Source organism: Austrofundulus limnaeus, unplaced genomic scaffold (assembly GCF_001266775.1).
Source record: "Austrofundulus limnaeus strain Quisiro unplaced genomic scaffold, Austrofundulus_limnaeus-1.0 Scaffold57, whole genome shotgun sequence".
Taxonomy (NCBI): domain Eukaryota; kingdom Metazoa; phylum Chordata; class Actinopteri; order Cyprinodontiformes; family Rivulidae; genus Austrofundulus; species Austrofundulus limnaeus.
In genome coordinates this window covers 1,796,306-1,807,684 of record NW_013952459.1, presented here as the reverse complement: position 1 = coordinate 1,807,684, position 11,379 = coordinate 1,796,306, and the positions used below count along the sequence as shown (strand labels likewise).

The 11,379-nt window shown below is 35.1% G+C and overlaps 1 protein-coding gene across 1 annotated transcript in view; it reads right to left on the bottom strand.

Annotated features, from left to right (window-relative positions):
- The window catches only part of astn2 (astrotactin 2), a 259,339-nt gene that overhangs the window by 99,820 nt on the left and 148,140 nt on the right, over nucleotides 1–11,379 (bottom strand). The window contains exon 11 of the mRNA XM_014009306.1: nucleotides 6,494–6,644. Within this exon, the coding sequence (XP_013864760.1) occupies nucleotides 6,494–6,644 (151 nt within the window). The remainder of the gene's footprint in view (nucleotides 1–6,493; nucleotides 6,645–11,379) is intronic.

The following is an 11,379-nucleotide window of genomic DNA, read 5'->3' as shown; positions in this document are numbered from 1 at the left end:
CACACACACACACACACACACACACACACACACACACACACACACATAGTAAGATATGCTATATGGAAAGGAGCAGGATGTGATAGGAAGGGGTGGAAGACTTGAAGCTGTGAACAAAATGACAATTTTCATCACACAACTGCAACAATGAGAGATGRYTTCAACAGTTTGTATGAATACAAGCCTTAAAAGTAATCCTTATTTTTTCATTTACTGTGTGCTAAACTTTAAACAAACTTTTTAAAAGTTTAAAACACCTTTATAAAGTTTATGGAACTATTAATCAAGGTCACTCAATATGTAACAAGAAAGTCTGACTCATCAATTGCAAAATATGAAATATCAAGTTTGAATCAGAACTATTTACATACTGTGGATATAAAAGCTCAACTTTGAGTGTTTGAGAAGACATTTTCCTTTTAAAATTCCTTGTATATATGCAATGTGTAATCTTGTAATGCAAAAAAAGGGTGCTAATGGAGTTACTTTAATTAAACAGTATGTCTTCTGAGCRCAACCAGTTTCTGTTTTAATTTGATGTCTGAGAATACTTAAATTARCAAGAAATTGTGAAYGTTTTGTGCAAAACTAATGGAAGCCCTCAGAAATGAGCCACATTAATATTATGGAGCCAGACAGCCTATCATTAGCTTTGCCTTACAATTTCCACAGTCCTGATTACTCTGCTGATGCAACCGRAAATTTCATGAAGTCTGAAATTTGGTCATTCAGTGACCTCTGCCTGAACAATTTGTCCTTGGGTGCCCTGGAACTTGTATTTTGAACAGAATTTTTGCACAAGAACAACTTTTTAGCAGATGAATAATTTATTAAAGGAACAGAGGTCAACGGGTTTAAAGGCTGGGTTCATCTCAGTGCCTTAAACAAATTCTGCCAACCTGTTTAGTTTGCTAGTTAGCCGATAACACAGTTGTTCTGCCCAAAAGGCATGCAGGCCCGCAGGGATACTGCCAGATGGCCAGTCCTGTCCTGTAGGTGTGCTACAAGTTGAAAAGAAGGGAACAAAAACAAGATTTTTAAAATTTATAACTGTGAAACAAAGTAAAAAAAAAGGCTTATGTTTTGCTGGAAAACTAAATCCTGGTGTTTATGTGGATGTTACTTTGGCATGTAGTATCCATATGAAATTGTCRCAGACCAAATGTACCCCCAGTAGCATTCCCCCAACAGCTGCAGACTCATACAGCATAAATCCAAACCATAACACACCAGGAAACTGGTTCAAGAATGGTTTGAGAAACATAACAAAAACCTGAGGGGGTTCCTACATCACCGACACATTGACCGTCCACATGATATGTCGGAACAAGTCTAATCCTCCAAAGCTTCTCCCTGCAAATCCTCGGAAACCAGGGGATCTGGTGCCTGACAAGACATTCCTAYAACTCCCTGGTCTGTACTCAAATGGGTCAGTGCGGTTTTTGCCCATAAAATCTTTGGCAGGTGGTTTTGTCTGATTATTGCTGAACTGATGCACTTTGTACCTTTTTATTATTATCTTCGGGAAGCTATTGGATAACTAAAGTGATGTAGTTTAATTCTTCTTCATCTCTTCTACAGTACGTGGTTCCCAGTTACAAACAATTGAAATATGACATATTTGTACAAACCATCAACATGCTGCATAATGTAGGCAAGTTGTAAGACTAGTAATGAAAAAAGGAAGGGACAAACAAAAAAATCATTAATCATCTAAAATCACTGTTTGCTTGTGTGTAAACTCAGTGACTACAAGAATAAAGTGACACCATCTCGGGCTCAGCAGAAGCAGAGAGGAAACACAGGCAAACTAGAATAAACAATCATGAACTTCGGAGCTGGCGCCGACTTKAATTTAATTCGTTGCAAATGCATTTCGACTGCCTTAAGAGCAGCAGCCAGCCTTGAGGGACAGACTTTGATAATGGATTTTAAGCCCTCTGTGTGGCATGTCACTGCTCTGTGTTAGCACCCACTCTGACAAGAGTGCATGAAATAACACCAACTCAATAAAAAAGTAAAATAAAAAAAAATCACTGTGTGATTCTGTGAGTTAATCTTTGAAGACTAGAAGGCTTTGTCTATCGTTTTTGTCTGAACAATGATCAGTGGCACACAGAGACGCTAATGAATTATTTTTAGTCTATTTTTAAAGAGTTTTTGAAAGTGTTTAAATCTCACTTTTCAGCTGCATGAGGTCTAAAATAACAAAAGGAAAGAACACGTTGCATGGGAGTTTTGATAACTATTGTTTTAAGCATGTCCTCTCTTAGGTTCTGCTCTTTTTGAAATAAAAAGTGAAATTTTAGAGGTAAAGAGCTTGAATCACAGAGGTATATATAACAGCTGGAATGAGCTTTGCACTTGACCATGTGATTTACTGTGGAAGCTGTGAGACTAAGCAGAATGGGCAAGAGTCTGAATGTAACATTACTGTACATGTTTGTAAAATAGCAAAAGAAGAAGACTAATGACGTGGAAATAGCAAAAATAAAAAAAATAAAATAAAAACTATTAATAATATTAACAAAATCATTATTCCTCATTCATATATTGCATATATCAGCTATCTAATGTAAATAGAAATGCCAGAAAGCTTTGTGCTGTGAACAGAAGAGAAAAAGGAATRTGTCTCATTTCACAAGTAAGCAGATTTAATCTTATTTAYCTCAATGTGGRTGTGATCTGACTAGAACTGAAGTTAATAWTTTAACAGTTTAAAATTTAAATAAGCTAATAAAGCTGATATAATCACTGTTTATTATTGAATTGGCAGCATATAGGTTCTGTAGCATGTTGCTATACAGAGTGTAGCACTCTGATGAATCATGCTACAATTTAGCACTACTTATTAAGTATTACAAGCTGATTTTGCCTCTGATTTAAGCAATATTCACACAGTTTAAAACAACATTATATATTTAACTATTTTAGGTTTGTATTTCATTAAACCTGACCTGTTGAGAAAATGATAAGACATTATCAATGGAGGCAAGTTTAATTCTGGAACACGTGGTGTGCAGTAACCATTTTCTAATTATGGACCGGTAAATAATAATAATAATAATAATAATAATAATAATAATAATAATAATAATGTGTATGACAGGTAATAAATAATAAATATACCCTATAATGGTGAGTCATAATTTTTCAATTACTGGTTTGGATCATTGTTGATTATATTGCATATTTCTCTTGTATATAACAAGCTATTTCACATGATTGTTGAATGAAATTAACACATTTAACAATTCTATTATTTAATTGGAAAATATTACAAAAAATGTGACACAGATCCAGTTGGGCTTGCTGTTAATCAAATAGTTGCAATGAGCTGTTGCCCTCTATGGTCACCAGWGTTGCTCCTTCATGTTGTCACAGATGCTAACAGTGGATGGGATAGGCATGATTCAGTCTAGTTATATTCAAGTCTATCTAACTAACTATGTATTTATTTGTGTTTCTGAAAAACAGTAGTGGACCTCCCCTCCACAGTTTAGCTAGTGTTGGCWTACCTGTGTATTTGAAATGTCCTCACATAATGTGTGCAAGTTGTGGGAATATTCAACTGGTCAGGGAAAATGCCAGAGCTGAATTTGCTGCAAGCCCAGCTCTATTTGTAAATCACAGTGCTCCATCACTGTTCATGCATAATTTTAATGAATTACCCATAGAGCAAATGCTTTGCTAGCACAGTAAAAAAAAAAAGAAAAAAAAAAGAAAAAAAAAGACTCAAACAGAGGTTTAGAAGAGACAATAAAACCGTTGATATCGTCTTTGGCAGATATCACCACTGCATGACGCTACACAACAGGAGCTCCTATACTTTCAAGAGTGGATTATTATTATGATTTTGATCCTAGAGACATGAATCTAATCTATGAATATGGATTAATCCTCACAGTAACGCGGTGGGATTCAAATTGTGGAAAATGAGATATAGATCAGACAGCAAAACACAGTTTGAATCATACAGTAATTGATCATATGTGTTTAGTGTGTCTGTTTTCTGCATTCAACAAATCTAGTTGTTATTCATCATTTACCATCAGCACTAATCAAAACTGCACAAGACAGAGTGYTCTATGTGTCATGACAAGAAGGGGAAGATATCCTCAAAACAGCTACACAGCATTTTCAAAAAGATGATGCATCCAAACTTGTTTCAGTTGCAAGTCGATGAAAAGAGGAAAGCAACAAAACAGCTCTGTGTGTGTGTTTGTCTTAGATCAACACAAACAACAAAAAGAMCCATCGATTTATAGCTTCATCCAAGCTTCTAATGACTCACAGAACCGCCCTCCCATAATTAGGATGGCTCATCAATTTAATTACTTTACAACGCAGTCCTGCTCTGTGCTGTCAAAAAGCTAAAGAGTACAGTCACCCTTTGCTTTATAATATGCCATGGCTTAATCTCTGTTGCACTGTAGTTTACAGCATTATATCTAAAGTCAAACCACGTTTTATGAAGCAACAAGGAGAAAAAAAAAACTAAAAACATATCCAACAGTTGTGTTAATAAATCTACAACAACTCAAAAGAAAAATAAGGCGGTTTGTGTTTTAGCAAAACAATCCTCTTTGTATTTTCAATCATTTTCTTAGGGGTGTTACTAATTTGAGCAATTCCCAAACTAAACTCAAACATAGTCATAGATGGTTAAATCTGTAAAAAGCCGTGTAAAAACAGGCTCTCTTCAAAACAGTGTAAAAAGYGTGAGTCATCGGTGTTTTTACCCTGTGTGTGTCTAAGGAAGAAAACACCAATGTACTATTTTTAATGACATGTCAAAAATTCATTTTTTTTAAATTATTGCCATTATCACGGTAGACGAAAGCCTTTACATTTAAAAAGACATGCTATTGTGAAAGCAACTTAAATAAATATAAATTCTCTTGTTTGTTTGTTTTTTTAGGTTTTTGTAAAGACGTGTCAGCTATACATTTTTAAATCTTTTAATCAGTTATTTTGCACAGATGGTGCAGCAGTCTTGGATTACCTTTCATTTTACTTGCTGTCTATTCCTTTGGCAGTTTCCTGGCTGTTGGGTGTTTTTTTGTCGCAAGCTGAAAATATGAATTCCCCAAAACAAAAACTATAGGAGACACATCGTGCACTGTTAGGGGCGAAACACATGAAATACGACAAGCTTGAAGCCTTGCACGCGCAGCCTATCTGTTGCCCCTGAAGGCTTGTTTCCAGCATTATTAGTGGAACACAATTCACTGTCCCCTAATAATCTGTTGTCAACACCCCCTGCTCACTAGTTTACAAATGCTCAGTCAGTCTAGCTGACAGTGTAACTGGTAAATCAYAACAATTAGGCTTTTAAACAGATACCAAACAGTATAATATAAAAAAAAAATGCATTTCACAGAACAAGTACACGTGACAAGATATATATAGGACAGTAATTCAATTATTTGTTATGAGGTAATAAACTGAGATAGAATGATTTTTCTTCTAGGTAAACCAGTTTAAGTATCTCAGACTGTTTTTGATGAATCACAGGCATAGAGGATGTCAAATCGACTTTGAGCTGGTTGCTGCTTCTGCAGTGATTTATTTGCTGTAGAATTCCTAGTAAAGGCAGCCTTGAGCCACACGGCAAGGCTAAATCCTTTTCTCCCCTCTTACCATCTTATCTGTGGCCACGAGTCCTGAGTGATCACAGTCCTAAAAGAACAAGCTAATGCAGGTGGTTAAATTAAAGGTAGCCAGGTTTCTTTTCAGGGATTAGGCCTAATGTTTGGAAATCCAAAAGGAAACTCTCWACATTAAAAAGAATTAAAGGGAAGTGGAACTGGGATTTTGCAAAGAATACCTCTTGAGCAGGTCCCTTCAGAGGTCTAATTGGCTTGCCAGGTCTTGCTGGAAGGATTATAAAGCCAAGCTGTCCAGAGAGCAGCATGGTGAGTGTCTGCCCAGCAGGACATAGAGGGAGTTAGTTGAGACAGAAACACCTTGGGATGTCTGTACCCACTGTTCCAACCTCTACATTATAATGAACTAAGCGGTTTGGGAAACAAATGAATGAATAAATGCACGGGTGGTTTTAAAATAACCTAGCAAATCTTCTTTGGYCTGCAACCTTGAGGTTCCCGACAGGCCGCAACAACCTATTTCCTGTTGAACCATAAACTGGGAAGACAAACTTCACATAATATACCCCAACATAAATGCCTGCCCTGAGCAGGCACCTCTCAGCATTTTGCATCAACCCTGCTGAAATTTAAAAATTGATTAAAAAAAGTGTTTTAGTGAGAAAAAGTAAGACTATGTTTCAATTTTGAATTCATTCTCCATAAAAGAGCAAATAAATACCCCAATGCAGACCAACAACACGAATATTTTCTAATAGTGATCTGATATAGGTGACATACTAAAAAAGCAAACAATTGTTTTTATATTAAAAACGCTTTTGTGACATTAAACTATTGTATACGTACAGTATATTTCTACCATGATTTTATCTAAGCCTGCTTACCATGCAGCCAAATGAGTCCAACTGTCGATCTGACACACATTTGAAATTTTTCTTGCAGCCACCGTTGTCTTTGGAACAATCACGAACAGGCCCAAAAGAYGCAAGCAGGTCTTGCACAGTCTCAAAGTACGTCGACATCAAGGCCTCTTCCCTGAAATTGAAAAAAAAAATTAAGATTAAAACAATTAATTTAAAAAAACAGACAATCACAGATGTTGTTGCATGTTTTTCAGAGTGCAATTAAGAATACACCAGAGCAAGAAATGTCCTATTAAATGAATGGTTTTGCAGCTGAGCATAATCTTTCACAACCTGGGTAGCAGTCTCTCAGATTTTTTTTTATTTACTTTTGTTTTGAAGAATTAGAAAGCTATTCATGCTGGTGTTTGTTAAGAGAAAATTTTATTATTTTTTTTAAGGCATTAGTTTTTCCACCAGCATTTTTGTAATGACCGTTTGTAATTCTGTCAATTGTGTTTTTTGTTTCCTGTAAAATGGTACAAGTTCAATTTAATACCTGAGGACATGTGGTATGCTGGAACATGWATAAAGCTTTAAAAACAGTGTTGTTCATGTGTTTTACATTCATTTATGCTGGGTCATGTCTTGGACTAACCACTGCACGGTTAGCAGCTAGACATGTTTGCCATGTTAAATTGATTGGAAACCCACAGGGAAAGGACATGCACCATACATAATGTTTTTTTTTTTCCCCTGGGGAAGGCACATGTTTTGATTATCTTGTGCATTGATCTTGCACAATCTCAAACTAAAGGCCTAAATCACACAGATCGTTTCATTTTTGTCAGAATTTCTTAACTTCTAGCTCAATCTTTGAGCTAAATRTAAATAGAATTTATGCACCAGGCAAATCTATGGGGCACAATTTACTATTTTACCTAGTTTGAATTCAGTCCATACCACCTCTTTGGTAATGTGTGTAGAGTAAAATATTAATTGTGTGGTCTAGATCAAAAAACACATAGCACTGACAATCASAAACATTAACACTCAAAGATAAAAGGGGGATAAAAAATAAGTAGTATAATACATTTAATTGCTTTTCATTTTCTTTATTTCTAATTTATTTTCAAGAAGCACTTGAAAAGATGAAAAGTCATACTTTTTTTTAAATTTTCCGTCTTTGTCTAAAGCAAAAGAAAGGGCACATAGCATGAGTTCAAGTTCTAAAACTGTTTATTGTCATGTATACAGTAAGAAAAAACATGATCTCAAATGTCACTATTCTGCTGCACTGACAATTATCACAAACRCATTAAAATATATGCATTAAGAAATAAAATTAATTAATAAAAACGCACATTTGTGAATCACAAAGCAAATTATAATGCATGGTTACACAACTAAAGCTAAAAAGAATGAACTGTAAAATTGCATCAATTATATAAACAACTAGTGTATTTTTTCCTGATATAAGCACAAAATAAATATTTTGTTACCAAGTATAAAATTATATCAAATCACTGCATGCACAAAAAAATATCTGAGTACAAAAGCTGTTTTGTTTTTGAACCTTTTTGGACCATGTCCTGTCCTGGGTGATTGAGAATCTACATCAGCACAGTTCTCACTTCTAAATCAGTCAGCTTGACCATTRCTGTACTCTCACCTAAACATGCTTCATCATGTCCAAACACTGACGGATGTGTGCCTGCTGTCACAGTCAATGAAAGGGCAGCCCTCTTTTTTTGTCTTAGTGAAAAAAAAAAAGTCCACGTGTGTTCACAGGGACCACAGTGGGCCGTGAGCAGGACTCAGCACTGAAGCAGCTGTCTGATGGAAAGACAAATGACTTACTGTGCAAGATGCATTTTAGTGTATTACCATTATTTGCATGTCTTTTTGTATGTATTTTAAAGAAAGCCACTAATAATGTTACCTCAAATATCTATATGTTGATGAAAATTTGATAATTATTCCTAAAAACATGCTCTATGTAGCTATAAATCACTTCAAGGTTGACTGGTTTGCATATTTTTCTTGATTAATATGCAAAAGTAAGGCAAACAAACTGTATAATGCAATCTTACAAAGGATTAGAAGTAAAAAGTAAATATGAACTCCTATAATTAACAAAAAATATTGCATACACATAAAAGCGTTAATTAATTTGTCTAGGAAGATGGAAAACAACAGTATTGTCATAAATGGAGAAATTCATTAAATCATTTTTAGCAGTGTCTATTTTCTGTCAGTGGTTTCATGACAGGTGAAAAAACAAAACAAAGTACAAACAGACAACAAACAAACTAAGAAATAAATAAATAAGTGAAAACAAGCAACTAATTTCCATTTATGAATGATAGCACTAATTTCAAAAATGGTTTTTGTTTGATGCCAAAAACTTTCTTCCTTTACTTAATGATTTTTAAATAAATAATATTAAAAAAGAAAACCTAACCAAGTTGTATGCATAACTTAAAAGGTGAAGCTGCCAAATTAAAAACTATTTTAATTATAAGTAGATTTTTTAACACATAATTTGACTTTCAGACCTCATATTGTGCTTGCCATGAGTATATTTCAATGCTGATGCTGTGTTGTGACTTCACAAATTCATTAGTAAGTGATCTAATTAGGTTTAAAGTTATAGTATGACCTGCTGTACCAGCAGGAGATAGAATAATTGATTCAACATACCATTACACGTCTTTAATRTCTCCTTAATGAAAGTAAATGTTTTAGCTAATTAGCCATGTTACTGGTAAGTTTCRTGAAGTCAAGAAGATTCACATTAAATGGTTGACCTTGACTTAATTGTTCAAATTTTGGACATTTTTATTTAATTAAGTTTAAGTTTAATTTATTTGATTAAACTTGTTTGTAAAATACATTGYAACARTTGTCAAATTAAATCAAATCAGACCTTGAAGGTAGAAAATAAAACTCGAAAGGGGCACAATGTGCGAGGGATCATGAAGGACTCTGTAAACAAGTGCAAAGACTGCCTTCATAAATAGTCCAAAAGGAGGAGAAGATCCTTCTACCCATGRATGTCATATACATTTTAACAATGTTCTCAATTTGTTGCTTTAGCTTTACAATGAGACCCCTATAACATACCGCCAATCCATGTCTGACCATGCTTTCTGACACAGACATTTGGGGTATTCAAGTAGAAAAGAGTCCACGTTCCCTTAAAATGTGCAGCCTCTGGACCAATTTAGTATAGATAATCTACATGGGCCATTCTACTTTAGATTATAGCCCAACTGTTTTCAAAATGAGGTCTTGGGGGTTATTTTGACTCAAGTGCAGCAGAGGGATCAAGGCACACACCTGTTCAACAGTTCTGACATTGACTTTGGCCAAATCATGGGCTTGCCTTCATTTGCATTGTTAAAAATAATCCCAAAAAACATCATATTACAAAAAACAAATAAGTACAAAAACAAATAGCATTTACTTCATATAAAATCTACACCAAATTATATGATTAAATTGGGATAAAAATAACAGCTAGTTGAGGTGGCTCAGGCATCTGGTTAGGATGCCTCCTGGACGCCGCATCCCAGGTGAGGTGTTCTGGGCATGCTCCACTAGGAGGAGGCCCAGAGGAAGACCCAGAACACGCTGGAGGGACTATGATTCTTAGCTGGCCTGGGAACACCTTGGGATTCCCCCAGAGGTGCTGGCCCAAGTGGCTAGGGAGAGGGAAGTCTGGGTCTCTCTGCTGCTGCCCCCCACAACCCAATCCCGGATAAGCGGAAGAAAATGGATGGATGGATGGATGGATGGATGGATGGATGGATGGATGGATGGATGGATGGGATAAAAATAAAATAAAGTCTCAAGTTAGAGCCTCAGTCTGAGAATTTGTGCTGTCCAGGTTTCTAGTTTATTGGACAAATAACACTTGCCTTTGAAATACATCTCACCATTGCCATTAAATAATAAATGGGGTGAGTGAAAAGATGTAAATTATCAATCTGCATTACCATTTTTTTAATTTTTATTTTGTCATAGTCTTTTTTATAGTGTCTGTTCGTGTTTCATTAGCTCTTGACATCTTAGTTAATACTTAACACTGAACTATATTTTCTCTTTTATTTCCTATTTTTTGATCCCTTTTATGGCATGTCAGCTTATAAATGACACATCATTATTATAGTGAAGTATTGCAGTGCACTGGAAAACACATCAGGACTGGCTCTTTGTAAATTCAAAGCACTTCTGTCACTGAGAAATGCAACAAATCACTCACTGTCCTCACTCGGTCACACTGAATGTGAATAATGTGCCTACAAGAAAGGAAAAAGCAGTTTAGATGTAGTCATTTTGTTTATTCATCATACTGTCAAGACAGATAAAATGATTTTAAATCTATTTTAAATATTTGGTGATGCATTACAACCTTCACTTTGCTGGCTACACAAAATATTCTACTTTAGCTATAATGTCCTTCAGACACATCCTTTTKGAAAAGTTGGAGTTAATAATGGTATGATGAGCCAGCCACAGTTCCTTGTGTATCTCAAATTCAATTAGACGTCTTCCATCACTGAATTCATATTTACAGGAGTACCAGGGGAAGAAAAAGCAAGAACTCTCTCTCCATAYATATAAAATGAAAACAGCTCTCACTTGCTCACTCTTCCATATTTACCTACATTCTCAGTAAAGTTGAGAATAATTACTGTTGCCACTGGGAACAAAACTGTAACAACATCATCAATCTGCTACATGAGTGATAATATATTATAAATTCAGAAAACAAAAAGGAAATGACTGCAGTGCAACTAAATTGCACAGAAGTGGGCATGAACTTATTCTAAAATGTATTTTATTGTTTTTGTTTTACAAAAGAAAAAATATCGATGAAGAAGAAGCAGAACACTAATACTTTCCACTTCCCAGGTCTATTA